Source organism: Drosophila melanogaster, chromosome 2R, assembly GCF_000001215.4.
Source record: "Drosophila melanogaster chromosome 2R".
Lineage (NCBI taxonomy): Eukaryota > Metazoa > Arthropoda > Insecta > Diptera > Drosophilidae > Drosophila > Drosophila melanogaster.
In genome coordinates this window covers 16,306,897-16,324,811 of record NT_033778.4, presented here as the reverse complement: position 1 = coordinate 16,324,811, position 17,915 = coordinate 16,306,897, and the positions used below count along the sequence as shown (strand labels likewise).

General features: G+C 47.2%; 4 protein-coding genes across 7 annotated transcripts; 2 read left to right on the top strand and 2 right to left on the bottom strand.

Moving 5' to 3' along the window:
- Nucleotides 1-10: 10 nt before the first annotated feature.
- On the bottom strand, nucleotides 11-2,626 carry CG4282 (uncharacterized protein). Its single transcript, NM_137274.4, has 4 exons — nucleotides 2,477-2,626; nucleotides 1,021-2,377; nucleotides 568-958; nucleotides 11-505 (listed from the first exon to the last, which is right to left on the bottom strand). Exons 1-4 carry the CDS (start codon nucleotides 2,478-2,480, stop codon nucleotides 299-301), a joined length of 1,959 nt encoding a protein of 652 aa, NP_611118.3. The 5' UTR covers nucleotides 2,481-2,626; the 3' UTR covers nucleotides 11-298.
- A 61-nt stretch (nucleotides 2,627-2,687) lies between these two features.
- Nucleotides 2,688-3,997, top strand: CG30096 (uncharacterized protein). The gene is made up of 4 exons (NM_166162.3): nucleotides 2,688-2,828; nucleotides 2,899-2,939; nucleotides 2,994-3,242; nucleotides 3,299-3,997. The coding sequence occupies exons 2-4, from the start codon at nucleotides 2,916-2,918 to the stop codon at nucleotides 3,683-3,685; spliced, it is 660 nt and encodes a 219-aa protein (NP_725563.2). The 5' UTR covers nucleotides 2,688-2,828; nucleotides 2,899-2,915; the 3' UTR covers nucleotides 3,686-3,997.
- An 82-nt stretch (nucleotides 3,998-4,079) lies between these two features.
- CG8060 (uncharacterized protein) lies at nucleotides 4,080-8,499 on the top strand. The gene is made up of 8 exons (NM_137273.3): nucleotides 4,080-4,322; nucleotides 4,389-4,654; nucleotides 4,714-5,287; nucleotides 5,335-5,462; nucleotides 5,516-5,659; nucleotides 5,716-6,314; nucleotides 6,378-7,186; nucleotides 7,246-8,499. The coding sequence occupies exons 1-8, from the start codon at nucleotides 4,155-4,157 to the stop codon at nucleotides 8,125-8,127; spliced, it is 3,570 nt and encodes a 1,189-aa protein (NP_611117.2). The 5' UTR covers nucleotides 4,080-4,154; the 3' UTR covers nucleotides 8,128-8,499.
- Nox (NADPH oxidase) lies at nucleotides 8,327-17,543 on the bottom strand. Of its 4 annotated transcripts, none has more exons than NM_001299557.1 (14): nucleotides 14,595-17,543; nucleotides 13,657-13,751; nucleotides 12,468-12,582; nucleotides 12,184-12,402; nucleotides 11,947-12,097; nucleotides 11,677-11,887; nucleotides 11,391-11,620; nucleotides 10,100-11,327; nucleotides 9,708-10,044; nucleotides 9,470-9,643; nucleotides 9,269-9,379; nucleotides 9,008-9,213; nucleotides 8,855-8,951; nucleotides 8,327-8,789 (listed from the first exon to the last, which is right to left on the bottom strand). In NM_001299557.1, the coding sequence occupies exons 1-14, from the start codon at nucleotides 15,243-15,245 to the stop codon at nucleotides 8,592-8,594; spliced, it is 4,023 nt and encodes a 1,340-aa protein (NP_001286486.1). In that variant the 5' UTR covers nucleotides 15,246-17,543; the 3' UTR covers nucleotides 8,327-8,591. The 4 variants fall into 4 exon arrangements, with proteins under 4 accessions (NP_001286486.1, NP_611116.2, NP_001097336.1 ...); NM_137272.2 differs by having other exon boundaries at nucleotides 14,595-15,870; NM_001103866.2 differs by having other exon boundaries at nucleotides 14,595-15,663.
- Between the last annotated feature and the right edge of the window lie 372 nt (nucleotides 17,544-17,915).

The window sequence follows — 17,915 nt, the reverse complement described above, 5'->3', positions numbered from 1 at the left end:
ACTTTGTTTTGTTATCAATTATTTGGATCGGAGCAGAGTCCAGTTCGCATTTATTATTAAATACTTTCAGCTTAGGACTAAGGTACAAAACGCCCTTTGAATATCAACTTTCACAGATTTCATTCGAAAGAGATTGTTTATACAATACGTTTAACTTTACGTTTTATAGACAAATAATTAAAAACTGTTGTGCGAATGTGTCATAATTTATAATATTGGGCAATTTGAATTTGACTCGAACTAATTCTGTGAAAGTGAAGAAAGGCGTTCGAATATTTTAAGCAATTCTCTTTCGGTGCTAGATTTCCTGTTTCGGCTTGTTTTGCGTCGAGGCGTTGCGCGAAATCTTCAGGATGTTGGGTGGCTTGGGTTGGTTTTTGTCCGCCTCGTATTGGGCGCGATGCAATCGCTGGCGATGCTTGTACATGTTGGCGGAGCAGAAGAATGTCATCGGGCAGTTGGGACAGGTGTAGAGTACTTCACCCGTATGAGTGGATGTGTGTTCCTACAAGAGGGGTTATACAAGTTTATCAATTAACATCAACTGGTCATGAGTTTCAAACTCACCTTGAGTTCCTGCGGCCGCTTGAAAGCCTTTTCGCACATGGTGCACTTAAACTTGCGCTCGCACTCGTGATTGTGGTAGATGTGACGCCGGAGAGCCCTTGCATTTGGGGACACCTTAGCGCATATATGGCAGCGATGCTCGCCGGCACTCTCTACGTGTATGCTCTTCATGTGCTGCTTCAGGCCGGTCATGCCCTTTAGCCAAGCGCCGCATATCTGGCACTGCTGTAGCTCCGGTTCCGGACGTGGCTTATCCGAGTGCATCAGCTCCTGGTGCTTCTTCAGGATGATCTTGGTGCGCATCTGCTTGCCGCACTTGTCGCAGATTATGGTACTCTCTGGGTCATGCATAGAGCTCATGTGGTTTTTCAGCTTGCGCTCGGTGAGAAATCTATTGCGGAATAGTAAACAAAAGGTGAAAAAGACATACAGACGCTTAAAGTATAAACCCACTTTTTGTTGCACTCGGAACAGGTGAACTTGAACTCGGACTTGGGCACATGCTTGTTAAGCTTGTGGTAGTCTATGGCCGTCTTGCTAAGGAAGGTCTTCGAGCAGAGGTCGCAGCTAAACGTAAGCTTAACGGCGGGATCCATGTGAACCTGCTGGTGCGACTCCAGGTGACGGGAATTTTGGAATGACTTCTCACAGACGCTGCACTTAAAGTGATCAGGATTCCAGTGGACGAGTACATGCTCGGCCAGCACTTTGCGCTGCGTGAACTTGCGGCCGCAGCACATCATGTAGCCGGGATCCACTTGATGGGTCAGTCGGTGATGACGCTGCATCTCGGTGAAGTTGTGCACCAGCAGATTGCAGATGGCACACGGCAGCACGCTGGTAAAGAACTTGGCGATGATGACGTCGTATTCTTCCTGCTGCTTTTTGCGCTGCTCCAGCAGTTCGCGGGACATGCGGACTTTCGGCTCCGCCGGTTTCGTCCGCTTCTTGTATTTCTTGGGGCGTACTACTGTTCTTTTTGGCAGCACGGCAAACTCTTGCTTTCCATTGTCCAGTTCAAAGTCTGAGTCTGAGTCGAAGCCATCGCTGCCTCCATCGTCCTCGGAGGAGTTATCGCTAGGCACCAGGCATGAGAAGTCAGGGTCCGTCTCCTCATCTACGAACTCGTCAAGCTCTTCTGCCTTAAGGTCAAGTTGAATGTCTTCTTTAGGTTTTTGGGGCGGGGCAACGGCAGCGTCTGATTTCCTTGGGCGACCACGTCGCTTTTTAGGCGGCGCAGGTTCTGCAGTCTCTTCTACTCCATCCTCGTCCTTATCCTTGTCAACACTTGATCCATCCTCTGCCTTCAAACGCTTCCTAAGGCGTCTGGCTGCACCCTCAAGTTGGTCCTGGTTTTCCTGGGTGTTGGCCGATCTCTCTAGGATCTCGATGCGGGGAAGAGTATCCAATTCATGTTCCTCAATCTTAATCTCTGGGTAAAAGAAGTTCCGACCGCCAAGTTCCTGTGGTTCCGTCACCCCTTCCTCCTCCTGAGTAGCCAGTTTTATAATCTCCGGAAAGGACGTAGTTTCCTGTGTTAGGGGATCATCCTCCATGAGCGCCACTTTTGTTTCCTGTAAAGAGCTCTGCGCTGCACTGACGAACTCGTGTAAAGTGTGGAAGTCTGAGACGATTTTCCAGCAGCGGCCGCATATCCTTTCGTCGCTTTCCTTGGAGATCTGGACGGGGAAGTGCTGGTTGACGATCGTAGTCACCTCCAATTGGTCGCCGCGCGCGGAGTGTACATCTATATAGTCCCCCATCATGGCCGGATACTCGCACATGCAGAGTAAACAGCTAGGAGAGGAATCTATTAAGATAGATAAAGAAAAAGTTTACAATTAGGACCACCAGCTTTAGGGGGAAATTCGATGCGGTCCAGCCGATTCCTTTACTGCCGCTGGCTTACCCATTGCGATTTGTAGACTTTGTTACAGATAATAAAAAGCCATTTAAGTGTTTGGGCGTAAAATGCAGTTTTTATTTACTTTACTAATTTGTTTAAAGCCGCAGTGCAATCAAAACGCCAGCTGTTTTGCAGTTCACAATAGCAGTGCAAGCTGCGGGGCCTTTACCAACACTGCCGATAACGATAGGCGATATCAAATCGGATTTTGGTCACTCTAATCGTTGTGCATTAAAAGTTATTGTTATTATTTACAATATCAAAGAAAAATGACCTGCTAATGCAGTGGGATTGAGTTATTCCATCATAAATTATCAAAGAAAACCATTCTTAATCAATACAATACAACGACAGGGTGAGAAATAGTACATACTATGAAATAAACGAATCGACCATTTGTTTACGTTTTACTTTCTTATTTGCAGAATATACGAATTCCAGAATGTCGGATTTGGGGAAAGATGTGGTAAGACTACTATAAACTGAGTGAAAACAACTTCTAAGTCCTTCGTATCCTTAGGCGAGCGAAGAAGGCTCCAATGGAAGCAGGGAAACCATTTGGTACACCATTGGAGAGCTTGTGGAAATGGTCGAGTGTCCAGGTTGTGGAATATCCATGGTATCGTTCAAAAATCGCTTCGCCCACATCAAGAAGTGCTTCAGCATCAAGAGACGAGGTCCTTTGTACAGGATTTATGGATATGCGGAGTGCAAGTGCGGCTTTCTTATTGCAGACACGGAAAAAGCCCGGAAACTGCATTGTTGTTCGGTAAATAAGCAGTGTGCTTAAGTATTGTAAGTATTACAAGGTTTCTGTTCATTTAGGGAAAACTTCGCCCCTGCAAGCCAATCATACCAACTGAGCCGAAAGTCCCGGTGACAAAACATGCTGAAGAACTAACATCAACTAAAAGGGAACAGGCTTTGCAGCCGTTGATTAGAAATTTTATCAGTCCCATCAAACAACAGGAGTTTCCATCTTTGGATATATCATATTCCAGTAAATATGATCCTAAACCAACATCGAGGCCACGCGTCCGTAACTTTGATAGACCACACAGAAGTCAAGCTCCAAAGGAAGTCTGTGTGTACTCCATAATTCGGAGGAATGGGGCTATCTCAGTGACAGGAAGATCCATCGTTAGGTACCGGGGTGGCAACGAAAACCTTGCCATACTTAAAAGGCGAGAATTAAAAATAAAATACGTATAACATAGTTATGTATAAGTAAACTAAGCTGTAGATAAGTCTGAATATTATGAAAGTAAATGTTGTCTCTTGTATTTATTAAGTTACATTTAATATTTTGCCTTTATTCAATCTTACCGATTGATGATAAGGCATCTATAAGTAATTTTCTTGATTAATGTAAACAAAAATAATTAATTTTGTAAATCAAAAGTTTTTTAAACACCAGCGTATAATGGTGTGTATTTAATGGTTAAAAGAAAAAAAGTGATAAGAAAGAAGTAGTGTAATATAAAAAGTATAAATGAAATTATATAAAGATAGCTATAAATTATGAAAATTCTATTGCATTTTAAATGAAGCGCCACATTACAGTTGAATTAAATTGGTTGGGTTAGGTTGGGTCTCCCACCTGGTCACACTGCACTCCGAGCAAAACAAAATAATCCACGTAAAAAACGTAATATCCCGGCGTTTATTTTTAAAATATCCGATGTCAGCCGCCAGGACGCAGGAATACGATTGCACCGCCAAGTGCAGACTCCGCCAGCATGGAAACGCCATCACCGCCGCGCTGACAAAGCGCTCCATTGACAACCAGAAGCTGGCGTCTTTTATTTTCAAGACTTGCGGAAACTTCGCCAATATTTTAGACGATCTGGTGCGTGGTGAAATTAGACAAGCCGTAGAAGGCAATTCATATGTTATCTTCATCTCGAAATTCTAGGGCCGCTCGGCGGTGCACATGTCCGCCTCCACGGCCAGGTACGAGATTTTGGAGTGGCTGCTGAACCACGGAGCCTACATCAATGGCCAGGACTACGAATCGGGAAGCAGTCCGTTACACAGAGCCCTCTACTACGGCTCTATAGATTGCGCCGTACTGCTGCTTCGTTACGGGGCCAGTTTGGAACTGCTGGACGAGGACACAAGGTGTCCACTGCAGGCAATCTGCCGGAAGTGCGATGACGATGACCTCGCCACGGATTCACAGTGAGTGGGGTGCAGGACGCTGTTGATTTCACACACTTAACTTATGTATCTTCCCATAGAAACGATGTCCTAGTGTGGGGCTCGAACAAAAACTACAATCTGGGCATTGGCAACGAGCAGAACACCAATACTCCGCAGGCGGTGGACTTCTTTCGAAAGTCTAACCTTTGGCTGGAACAGGTGGCACTTGGAGCTTACCACAGTCTGTTCTGCGACAAGAAAGGCCACCTGTATGCTGTGGGTCATGGAAAAGGCGGTCGCCTGGGCATTGGATTGGAAAACAGTCTTCCTGCACCCAAGAGAGTTAAGGTTTCGTCCAAGCTGAGCGGCGACTCCATTCAGTGCATCAGCGTGTCCCGCCAGCACTCACTGGTGCTCACGCATCAATCGCTGGTTTTCGCCTGCGGCCTTAACACAGACCATCAATTGGGCGTGCGTGATGCCGCCGAGCAGCTCACGCAGTTTAAGGAAGTGGTCGCGTTGCGTGACAAAGGTGCCAGCGATCTGGTGCGCGTGATCGCCTGCGATCAGCACTCTATCGCCTACGGCAGCAGGTGTGTCTACGTCTGGGGGGCCAACCAGGGCCAGTTTGGCATCAATTCCAACACGCCATCCATCACGGTGCCCACATTGGTGAGTTGTTTATATTGCTGTACGTCTCTAACATCTTTTTTTATTAGATCAAGCTTCCTGCGAAAACTACAATACGCTTTGTAGAAGCCAACAATGCAGCCACGGTAATTTACAACGAGGAAAAGATCATTACCCTTTGCTATGCAGACAAAACTAGATACATAAAGACCCCCAAGTGAGTTTACTAAATTAAAGAAAATTATATCACAACGATTTGTTGCACACCAGCTACGAAGATCTCAAGAGCATTTCGGTGATGGGCGGCAACCTTAAGAACTCCACGAAGGGCTCCGCGGCAGCTCTCAAGCTGTTGATGCTCACTGAAACTAACGTGGTGTATTTATGGTACGAGAACACTCAACAATTTTACAGGTAAGCCATTCACGCCAGCTTAAGATTTTCTGTTATGACCATATACACTTTTGCAGATGTAATTTTTCACCGATTCGTCTGCACCAGATAAAGAAAATACTCTACAAGTGCAATCAGGTTATGGTGCTTTCCGAGGATGGCTGCGTTTATCGAGGAAAGTGCAATCAGATCGCCTTGCCATCCTCAGCACTGCAGGAAAAGTCTCGGGGCAGCCTGGACAACTGGCAGGACAACGATCAAAACAAAACGGAAATCTCCCGGGAACATGTTATCCGGATCGAGCTGCAGCGAGTTCCGAACATCGACCGTGCCACATACATTTTTTGCGATGAGGGCTTCTCGTCTTTTGCCGTTCTGCAGGAGTCACACACCAAGTACTTTCGGAAGCCATCACTGCCACGCAGGGAGCACAGCTTCAAGAAGCTGCTGCACGAGACTAGCGACTGTGATGCTGTCCACGATGTGGTTTTCCATGTGGACGGAGAGAAGTTCGCGGCCCACAAGTTTATCATTTACAGTCGAGCGCCAGGTCTCAGAGACCTTATTCGTTGTTATCTGGACAAGGATATTTATTTAAATTTTGATCATTTGACGGGAAAGATGTTTGAATTGATATTGAATCATATCTACTCGAGCTACTGGCCAACAGAGGATGGTGAGAAAAAAATAAGGTGTAAAAAATGATTCTTTTTAATAACTCCATAAATATCATATTTAGATATTGACTGTATACAGCAAAGTTTGGGACCTGCGAATCCTCAACAGCGAACTCGCACCTGCGAGATGTTCCTACCTCACCTGGAGAAGTTTCAACTAGTCGAGCTGACCAAGTACGTACAGAGCTACGTGCGTGACCATCAATTTCCACTGCCCAATGCCCGAAAACTTTTCAATCGCTTGTATCGCTCCGATCATCCAGAGTTGTACGATGTGAGAATTGTCTGCAAGGACGGAAAAGTACTAGGGGCTCATAAATGTATGTTAGTGGCACGTTTGGAGTACTTTGAGATGATGTTTATGCACTTGTGGGCGGAACGCTCGTCTGTCACCATGGAAGGTGTACCCGCGGAGTATATGGAGCCGGTTCTCGATTACCTGTACAGTCTGGATAACGAGGCTTTTTGCAAGCAGGGTTATCTGGAGACATTCCTCTACAATATGATAACCATTTGTGACCAGTACTTTATTGAGTCGCTGCAGAATGTGTGCGAGTCTCTAATCCTGGATAAAATCAGCATAAGGAAGTGCGGCGAAATGCTCGAGTTTGCCGCCATGTACAACTGCAAAATACTACAGAAGGGCTGTATGGATTTCATTTGCCAAAACTTGTCCCGCGTGCTTTGCTATCGCAGCATTGAACAATGTGATGGAGAGACTCTAAAATGCCTAAATGATCACTATCGAAAGATGTTCAAAAGGGTGTTCGACTACAGACAAATAACTCCATTCTCAGAGGCTATAGAAGATGAGCTGCTGCTCAGCTTTGTGGACGGGTGTGATGTGGACTTAAATTATAGAATGGATGCGGTTTGTGCTTAACAATTCTATCATTGATCTCGGTTTAAAGACATTTTCTTTCTTTGTAGGAATCAAAGCTTAAGCAGGCCGCCAAACACAAACAGAAGGATTTGCGCAAGCAAGATGCCCGGCACCAGTATGAACAGCAGGCCATATCAAGCATGATGAGATCTCTTAGCATAAGCGAATCGACTCAAGGGACAGAAGTGCCCTCATCACCCCAGGATAGCGCTCGCAGCGAGGACAAAAACTGGTCTCGTGTGGTCGACAAAAAAGATCAAAAGCGAAAACTGGCTGAAACCGCATTAAAAGTGAACAACACACTTAAACATGAGGATCCACCGACTCAAGAACTGGTACCCATTGAAAGGAAGCCCCTGAAAGAGCAAACACCTCCGCCGCCATCGCACGAAACTGAACCCACAACACCATTAAGCAAAAGCTACAACCTCGATTTTAGCTCCTTGACTCCTCAGTCGCAGAAACTTTCGCAGAAGCAACGGAAGCGTCTTTCCTCCGAGTCAAAGAGTTGGCGGACTAATAACCCACCCCTAGTGGAACAATCCTCCACTCCAGTGGCTGTTCCGAATGCCTGGGGCGTAACAACCACGCCATCGGGTTCGTTCAATGACTCATTTACTTCTCCAACCACTGGAAGCAGCACGGATCCCACTTCATTTGCCAATATGATGAGGGGACATGCCACATCCTCCACCACACCCACGGACCAAAGCCAAAGCTTCTCGCGCATCTTGGCGGATGAAAAAAGACAGAGGGAATCCTATGAGCGCATGCGGAACAAATCTTTGGTACACACGCAGATTGAGGAGAGGGCAATTGCCGAATTGAGGGAGTTCTACAACGTGGACAACATTGATGATGAGACTATAACCATTGCCCGAGTGTCCAGACCCAGTGATATCAACTTTAGCATATGGCTGAGGCAGTAAATTGGTACAGGTAGCTTAGTTGTGTGAAGTGTTTGTCCTATAGTTTTTGTTTTTATTAGAGTGTTCGGACTGTTTGTGTTTTTAAAGCGATTTACTGCGACCGGGGCATCAAATGTAGAACTCGGATCCGCCTGCAAAGAAGCTCTTGCTATTTATTTATATTCAAAACCAAATGCAATAGGATATTGGACGGCACATTGGGTAACAAACTTTATTGCATGAGCATATAGATAATACAGATAGATATAGATATTTACAAGCTGGGGGACACACACTCAACAATGAGGCAACAAGACAAGTGACGAATAAATAGCCATCTAAGCTTAGCTAAACCGAACCGAACCCGAAATAAACCCGTTGCTTATGCAAATGAGAACACGATGAACGAAGGGGATTGACACAGAGCGAGTGGTGTGGAGATGAAACTGGACGAGAAGATGTGGGCGATGGATGTGGCGGCTTGTTCAGAAGCACTCCTTACGAAAGGCAAATCCGTACTGGTCGCACTTGTATCTCAACGTTTTGGCCAACTGTGGTGGGCCGCAGTAGAAGACGGTGACCTTTCCCTTTTGCTGGGCCTGCAGCTGCTTGAACACCTTATCCCAGTTGGGCCTGCCGGCATTGGTGCGGGTTTTCAGACCCGTGATCAGATCCCGCTTGCCCTGGTAAGAAAATTCATGAAGAGTTTAGAATAGCACTGATATTGAGGCATATGTTTTGCGCCTACCTTTTCGTGCAGTAAGTCCAAAGCTAGTTGGAGACCCACTGCCTTCATGTCGGTTCTTTGCAGCGCACTTGTTATGTACATGTGCATGTCCAGGAATCTGTGGAAAATTCATTGACAATCTTCGCACAATACATGCTAACAGCTAACACTCACCGCTCCATGGCACCGCCCAGCTCTGCCTGCTCGATCTCCAGCTGGGACAGCAGATTGACGAACCACTCGAAGGATCTTTGATCCCTGTTGATCCAGAAGAAGTCTACCTTCCGCAGATTCATCACAGACTTGGGTATCTCGCTGGCCCATTCGAATTGGCATCTCGGGCAACTGTGCCGAGCTTTCCAGTACCGATGCATGATGGACTATTTAGGATTACACTATTATATGCGTTCATGGACTACACAAGACATATTATACCTGCAGAATGGAGGCAAACGGTGTGACTCCGATGCCCGTGCCAATTAACACCGCGTGCTGAGCGCCAAAGATGTGACTTGAGGGTGCTCCATATGGGCCATCGATAAATATCTGTGTGGAGAATTAGTAAGTTAGCATTAGGATTAGGTTAGTGGGTTAGCCCTTGTTGGCTTTTGGTATGTGTGTTGGTGTAACCCGCACCTCCATGACTCCCGCATCAAGTGTCACTTTGCCACCGCTGTTAGTTGTGGAGCTACCAGTTGATCCCCCACCACCTCCTCCGGTTCTGTTATTTATGGAGGCGGACAGGGAGCGCAGGAATGTGGGTCGTCGCAGAATAGATTTTCTGCTAGGCGATCCCGTCTGTGTTTGGTCCTTCGGTTGGAGCAATTAATGGTTTAGAAGAGTTAATTGGTAGGTCAGTCAACCGAGTACTTACCTCCAACGGCTTGGATGCCCCCTCGGCGGATAAGCTTAGCCTGGCCAACTGCAACTTGTCCGCTGAATCCATCCTCGAACTCAGTTGACCCTGTTCGGCTCGGCTAGCTGGACTTGCTCCATTGGCTTCTCCTGCTGCCACCTGATGCTCTCGCTCCTCCATGCTGGGCGTCTTGAAGGCGATGATAGTGGGCTTGGTACGCATGTATCGGAAACTCTGCGCCAGCGACTTGTTTTGCGGACTGAGGTAGGCCAATCCCACGCTGTTGTTCCTTGCGCGACGCACCCGCTTCTCATCAAAGGCAGACTCGGATTCAGAGCGACCCAAAGCTCGAAGTCTGTGGATTACGATGCAAGTCTAGAAAAGGTACCATATTTAAAGCATATACTTACGCCTTGAGGCGACTCCGCTTTTTGCTCTTCACACTGATGTCCGGCAGAGAAATGCTCTTCTCCAGCGGTCTCTGCTTCAAGTTGGAGTCCTCCCGCTCGCCATCAGCAATGAAAGCTCCGTTTGGGATGCCCTTCTTTGGGTCCACTGCCTCCTTTCTGGAGAATGTCCGCTGCAGAGTCTTCTTGATGCTGCGTATGCGGTTAACTCCAGTGGCTGGAGGATCGATAGGAGCTCCTGGCGCGGGCTTGCGGTTCTGTCGGGGCGGACGCACTGGCGGCACAGCCTGCACTCCCAAATTCTTGGCCAGGAAATCAGTTTGCGGCGTTGCTGATCTTTCTCCGGCTATCGCAGGGTTGCGAGCTTCGTTGAGGAGCATGAAACTGGGCGTGGGAATGGCGTGCATGTGTTGGGGAATCTCTTGCGAGGAGCCACTTTGCTGCAGCTTTTGCTGCTCCCGCTCAAAGTAGCGGTACAAGCGATTGGTCCACTCGCCCACAGTGCGTATGTGTAACCACATGTAGTCCTCCTGCTCGGGCGCCGAACTTATAGTAAATGGATGCCACTCATAGTTGGCAATGGCCGGTATGTTCACGAAGACATAATCGCCGGGACGGAAGTTAAAATGATGTGGTCGCTTGATCACCAGATGCACCACCTTCGAAGGCAAAAGCAATCCGGAACTGATGTACGTCTTGCCGTGCTCTCCCCTCATCCAAATGAAGCGAAGAGCCCTTTCCACTATGTAAACGAGTCCTGGGAGCAGGAACCACTTCCAGAAGTTGGGTCCATGGAAGAGGCACAGTATCCAGAAGGGCACATAAAGCAGATGCGTCCAATAGAAGACTTCGAAACTGCCTTTCCGCCGTACAAAGGGCTGGGAGCACACGAACATCACCACCAGGATGGCAAGCAGAGCTACTCCCGTGGGATTGGCACATCCTGGTATCAGGCCAAACAAACCGGGACGATCTGTGAGTAGCCATTCCCCTATGGTGTAATGACCCGCATTTATGTTTGGATCGTTGATCACGATGATGGAAAAGTTGAACAGATGCATTATTGTATGAATCAAGCTCAATACGGAGATCGTGATGCCCGTCAGTTTGTGCAGATAGACGTGGTGATCCAGTGGCAGGTACGAGGACAACCCACGACCCCTGAGGTAAGTCAGTGAGTGCCGCAGCATAAGTACAAGGACCCAGGCACAGTTGAAGTTCAGGCATTGTCCTAAAAGTAAATTAGTAATTGTAGTTAATTATACCTATCAATTAATTGCAGATCAGTACTCACCACAAGCTCTAGCTATGATGACGAAACCATTACTGGCACGATACTGGATAGCGCGGGATATGAACAAGCACAGATTGACGGTGATGTAGAAGAAGAGATATGTGACAAACACCTGGTTGTTCTTCATGTAGGCCAGCGAGAACTGATGGGGCAGGGAGTTCCAGAATCCGCTCTTCGCTGCTCCTCCCGCCTGCCGATCCTCTGCGATGGGCACTAACCAGCGATCGATTCTACGAAATGGAATTTCGTTAGTTAAAAGATCTATGTATCTTCAGGCAGAACTCACGTTATGCTCAGGTTCTCCAGTAGGCCACCGTGCTTATGGAGCTGGTTCTTTAGCGCCTCGTAGGTGATTTCACCACTATTGTGCGGATCAGCATCCTCGAACATGGCACTGGTGAGATCCTCGATCTGGTCTTCGGAAAACTCCATGCCGTTCTCTTTGATGCAGTGCCGTATAACATCGTGCAGCTCCTTGTGCTGAATGAGTCCGTCACCTGGTAGATTGAAGATGGATGGTTGAGTAGAGATTCTCTAGTTTATTCTGCAAACCCACCATCTATATCATAGACCTTGAACAGAAATCGAATCTTGTCATCTGCCGACTGACCAGAGAACTGGTGTATGGCATCAATGAACTCCTGCAGCGAAATGGAACCCGAGTTGTCCTTATCGAAGATTTGGAAAACCCGCTCTGTGAAGAAAGGCTAAATCAAAGGAAAATGAATTAACATATGTATCTGCTTGTTTGAACCATCATTTCAAAATACTTTGACTTGTTTTGCTAACTCACATTCTTTGAGGTAACTATCTTCTGGAACTCCTCCCGCCGAATCTCCTGCTCGTTGCCCACTGTAGTACGGAAAAGCTGCTCCAACCGCGCCAGCGAGCTCTTGTCGAATCCGGTCCTTGGCCGGGAGTTGGTCAGATGAGAGATGAACTCCATTACCTGGTTGGTGGAAACCAAATTGCTTCCATCCAACTCAATCAGGCGGTATAGCTTATCGAGGATCTTGTGGGTGAATTTGGGAATGGATCACAATAAATTCCGAGCATTGTGGAAACTACAATACTTACCCCTCTGGTATGCCAGATGTCGCGAAAGTTCTTGAAGGAAACCCTCTTGTTCTCACCGCAGATCACATAGGCCACCGATTCAATTTGCTCGGCAAAGTCCATCTGGCGATCGTCCCTGCAAGATTCACAAGACAGATCTCAATATAGGTAAACATACATTGGTACTCCCACATATCTTGGCATTGATACACAAAGAAAACATTTACCCAGAATACGATATTCTGAAAATCCATCAAAGATCATTTTGCCGTGAGTCATTCGACTGGTTAATTGGTTTTCAAAACAATTAATGCTTTCATTGATAAGAAGTATATTAAACTGAATCACTCAATGAGATATTATCGAAAATATTATTGAGAGAACTGGATTTCACATTAAATTGTCTTCGCATTCAATTGCCTCCTTCCACTGACACATATTTTCCAACTTTATCTTTACTGATTCCATTTGCTGATTTACATGTGTACTCCATCAGCACTTGGCAGTCGCGAATGCCAAATTATTTTGATTAGTGTTTGCGTTGCAAAAATTAATATATTTACAATGTGCGATGATGTTATTCGCTTCGATGATGTCGTATTGGGCTCTTAATTGTTTAAAGCACTTGATAAAAATCCGTGTCAGCGGTTTCATTATTTTCTGTGCACAAGATACGTCGCCTGCCGATCCCGATACCAATCGCCTAACCCGCATCCCCAGATATCGCTGCTGCTCGCACTATATTTGTATTTGAATGACTTCATTACGACAGGCAGCCAATGACAGTTTCTGGCTGCAGAGCAGTCCAGGTGCCCAGTTCCGATCCGCAGCCAACTTTAGAGGCTGTCGAGGCACGCGGACTATGTTAGCTGTTGTATATGTTAACACACGGCGCAGATAGCATCGCCATGGGCAACGGACATCGGCATCGTCTGGGAACGGAGCTGGCATCTGGCATCTGGGGCTGCGATGTGATGTGGCATGGGGCTTCTGGTCGTCGCAGCTGGAATGGAATGCCTGGAGCACGCCAGCCAGGTGCGTGTGTGGATCGGACTCGATCGTATGGCTATTTTTTCTTTATTTCTTTGCCTTTCCGAAGGCGAGCTAATTGTTTTGGCACCGTCGCAACATCATCAGCAGCGATCTCTGAGGAGCAGGAGGATACCAAGGAAGCAACTCCACCTTCGCCAGCAAACCAACCCACACTTACGTTAGCCGACCCTTGAGGTGCTCGATCCAGCGATCTTGCAGGAGATAGCCATTCCGCTCGAGATCAAACAGCTGGAAGAGCTTCTGCTGGAATTCCTGTAAGCAAGACCGAAAAACAAGTTGTAAACCGCTGGGATTTATGCGTCTCCCGTTTCTGGGCAAGTGTTAATTAATTTACGTTCGTATTGTTTGTAGAAGCATTTGTTTATGCCCCGCAACCAAAGATTTATATATGTGCACGGAGCACAGTGTTTACCCCAGTGGCTGACCCACGTAATGAGCATAATCAAGAGTGTTCTGGTCCCACGACTGGGAACTATGGGGTGATTCGAACTATGGGAATCGAACTATGCGGTAGTGATGAAGACGAATGGCATAAATTAGACGCTTATTAATATCTTAATGGCATTCGAGCTCACGATCCATGAGCGCCCAGCATTGTCTGCAAATCGAAGCGCAGCGCTGGGTCTTTTGCATTTGGTCACAGTTGTTGTGGCGATCTCCCATCTTCCATCCCCCGGCGATGATGAAAAATGTGCATATTTAACGGATGAGCCCTGACTGGTTAAACGGCTTTCGGGGAGCCCATAAAAACAAAATGCTCGTGGTCGATCGTACGGAGCCGAAACCAAATAAACACCAGCTCAGCAAAAGCTGAGCCCATCAAGCAACCCAAAAACGGGTTTTGCGATCGACCAGCGATCGGGTAAAGGACCACAGAATAAGTGGCACAAGGTCAGGGCGCTCCAGAGCGTCACTTTCCGAGACCCATATTCATTACCATTCCCATAAACTTGCATCCATTCGATGATGTAATTAATGGCGAAGCACAAGAAACTAAGTTGCCCCAAATGTTTCATCAACAGAACGTAAATTTAATTAAAAATGGTAAAAGGAAGCAGAAAGTGGCACCACTATAACATTTAGGGACGGACTCACCTCGTCCAGGAATAGCTTGCGGAAGGCCTCCCTGGTGTGTTTGCCTTCGCCCTCGTCGAAAAGTGCACTGCACTCGGATATGAGTAGCCAGCGTTGCTTCTCCCGGCGCGCCTCCAGCTCCATGGAGCTGCAGTTCTTATCTAAATTGAGGTTGTATCGTTCCATGTACAAATTTGATTGCCGCTGATTCGGATTCGCATTTCCATTTCCATTTGCACTGCCAATCGCTTCCTGCCTGTTAACGCTTCCAATTAGAATACTTGGCGAACTGGCCACGATTGGGCCAGCATTTGCCGCCGGTTCATCAGCACTTGCATCCAGTGCATCCAAATCGAGTACGGCCGCTTCGCTGGTATCGCTGCTATCTCTGATATCAGCTCGCTCTGGCTGCACTTCCTCCGTTTTTTCCTCGGCGGAATCGCGTGCTCCATGCAAACGCTCCAGATACTGGGCAGCCTGCTGGAGCACGTGACTCACAACCGTGGGCGCTGACTGCTGGTTGATGGGTTGCTGGGCAGGAGTTTGCGACTGGGGCAGCTCATCCGAGAAGGATACTTTTTTGGGTGAACGTGAGGGCGTGGCGGGAATCTCCAGGGAACGACTGGACGACACTGAACCGCGATGGTTGTTCGACTCCTGGTCCGCGTTCATGTTTTTCGAGGGGGGGAAACTAAGTTGGCCAAAGGGGAATCACCTGAATCACGTGACACGCACTTTTAACACATGCCAATGAAGTGGGCTACTATAAGGACACACGATTACACAGGAGCAACACCTCGATGAGATTTTGGTAGTAGTAGCTCCGATTTAGCACTCACGTACTCCACTTGCCAAAGGAGAAGCAGACACTTTTTCTATGTGTTATCCTCAGCAAGGAGTGTATTATGCAGCAGCAACGTCGGAAATCAGTATAGCACTTCACTTTCCAGCTCACCACATGCCAAAGGTGTGGGAGTGGCCACTAATGGGTGGGTGATCCTTGCGTCGGAGTTCAAAACACGGCGGCAACACGACGACGCGACACAGGTAAGAAGCAACACCAATCGGCGGCAGCGGCGAGCAGCAACTGAAAGCGAAAGCCAGGCAGGTGAGGTGAGGGCCTCGGATCGGATCGGAGCGCTATGGCTATGGTCCGCTGTATTGGTGAGCGGGACTGATCGCTCGGATCGTACTGAGCCGATCGGTGGTCGACGCTTTGGAAAACGCGTTTGCCCAATATCGGTTCAATATTTCAGGCTTCTGCCAGCCAGCCAGCCAGCTAGCGAGTTTTTAGAATGGACATGCAATGTCCCAGCCGATACAGTACGCACTATGTGCGAGTGTGTATCTTTGCATCTGTATCTCCATCTTCGTACGACTCATAAAATGGCTGCTCAGATAGATGATTGCCCCGAGTGTTTGCCAGTGTGTGTGTGTTCGTATGAGATTGATATTCTAATTTGGTTTTTGCGACTCATACCGCGAGTTGTGTGTACTTATTCGATAAGGGCTGCAAATAATTCAGGTGTCGCGATCTCGACGTCTTCATTTTTTAATTTCAATGCCCGTGTTTCGTAACAATCAAACTTGTTTATGTGCCGCAGCTGTCGAACGTGTCTATTTCCGAATTCCCACCCAGAGTGCACGGCACATACCGTCGCCTTTGTTACGAACTGCAATCGGAATTGGGTTTAAGTTTGGCTTGCGTTTTGGGATTTGGCACTACTCATCGCATAATGGGTCAATGGCAATGGGTCACGCCAGTCAGTTGGCCAGGAAGTGAGTGCGTGATTGGGCCAACGTAGCCAGCCACTTGTGGCCAATTCAATCGTATTCGAGTGCTCTAAGCGGTCAATCCGGCCCAAGGTCGGGCCAACACTTCCCCACCCGCCAAATATCGGATACTTTCAACATCTTATTGTTATCGAGTCGTTGAACTACCCCCCCCCCCCCCCCACCGACAAGATTCCCCCACCCACAGCGATTGCAGCGCCTTGAACGCTAGTGAAGTTGAAGTTGAAGTTGATGCTGGAGCTGGGAGCTATGAAGTCTCCGCCAAAGGGCAATAATATAGATACTTTGTAGAGCAACAGCTATGACTCGTGTCTTGTTTTCCTAAATGTTGCTACTTTGTTGCCACACTGAGAGAAATGTTTAATAGCTGGCATAAGAATGGTTTCTGAAAGCCTTTATGTTGGAAAATACATTATATGAAAGCTCGTAACTGTATTTTTCGAACCTAATCAATTTGAAAATGTATAATTAGTACAATATTAGTGAATATAACTTTCTATGTGTTAGCTATGATTTATTTTGGTAGCAGAAAGTTATAATTCAACCTAACTTAATTTTTGCTGGCACTTGGTAGCTGGGTTTTCAAAGTTTGCTGTGTTCTTTTATCTGTTTATTGAATGCTGTTGGAGCATCTTCAACAAAATTATAGAACAGCAATTGTTATAAATCATAAAGCCCATAAAACTGATGACTAATTAGGCAATATATTTTTCTGCGTGCATTAAGCGGGTCGATCTGCTGATTAATGTTCGACAGCGGCCTTTGGCTTTTGTTTACGGGTTAGTGCCCCACACTGAATCGGATTGAGATACATATTTAGCATCGAATTCGGATTCAGATCGTTTCCGCCTTCGCTTCACACTCTGCTAATCCACGGTGTGCTGCATGTGTAAGCTCCTTGTATGCGGTATCTGGTATCTGGCGAGTGCTATCTGGTAACTGAGATACTTAGTATCTCACATCCGCTGCGCTTAAGACGGCTTTACTCACCTGTCCGGCAAGGCTTTTATGGCCATTGTTAATTGCTGAAATTGGCATTCCCAATCACAGCGGGCGACACTCTTGGTCAGCAAGTCGCATTCAATGCCCGCTGGTGGCCAGGGAATTGGCCACTGGCCATTAGACATTAGACACTATCCACTGCCATCCACTAACCACTTCCAGACACTACTGGTCATTGGTCCCTCATTGTGATGGCAGTGGTGGCGCTGCAATTGACACCGCTGCGGCCAATTAAGCCCGCAGTTACAGCTGCAAAATATACAAAGACAGAGACAGGAATAGAAACAGAGATAGAGACAGGGACAGAGACAGAGACATCCGCGAATTCGTGCGCCGGGTGGTCCATCTGCAAAACGAATCCCCGACTGCTGGCATGCAGATTGATTTGCTCGGCAAACGTTCGCCGCTTGTGGGCAATTTTCCAAGTGGCCGGCGACGAGAGCAGTGTCATCAATTTAAATTAAGTTCCAGCTTTTTATCGCCACTCGGCGGACCAGTATCCACGCCATTCTCCAACTCCATCGCCAAGTTGCCCAGGTCTTTTGC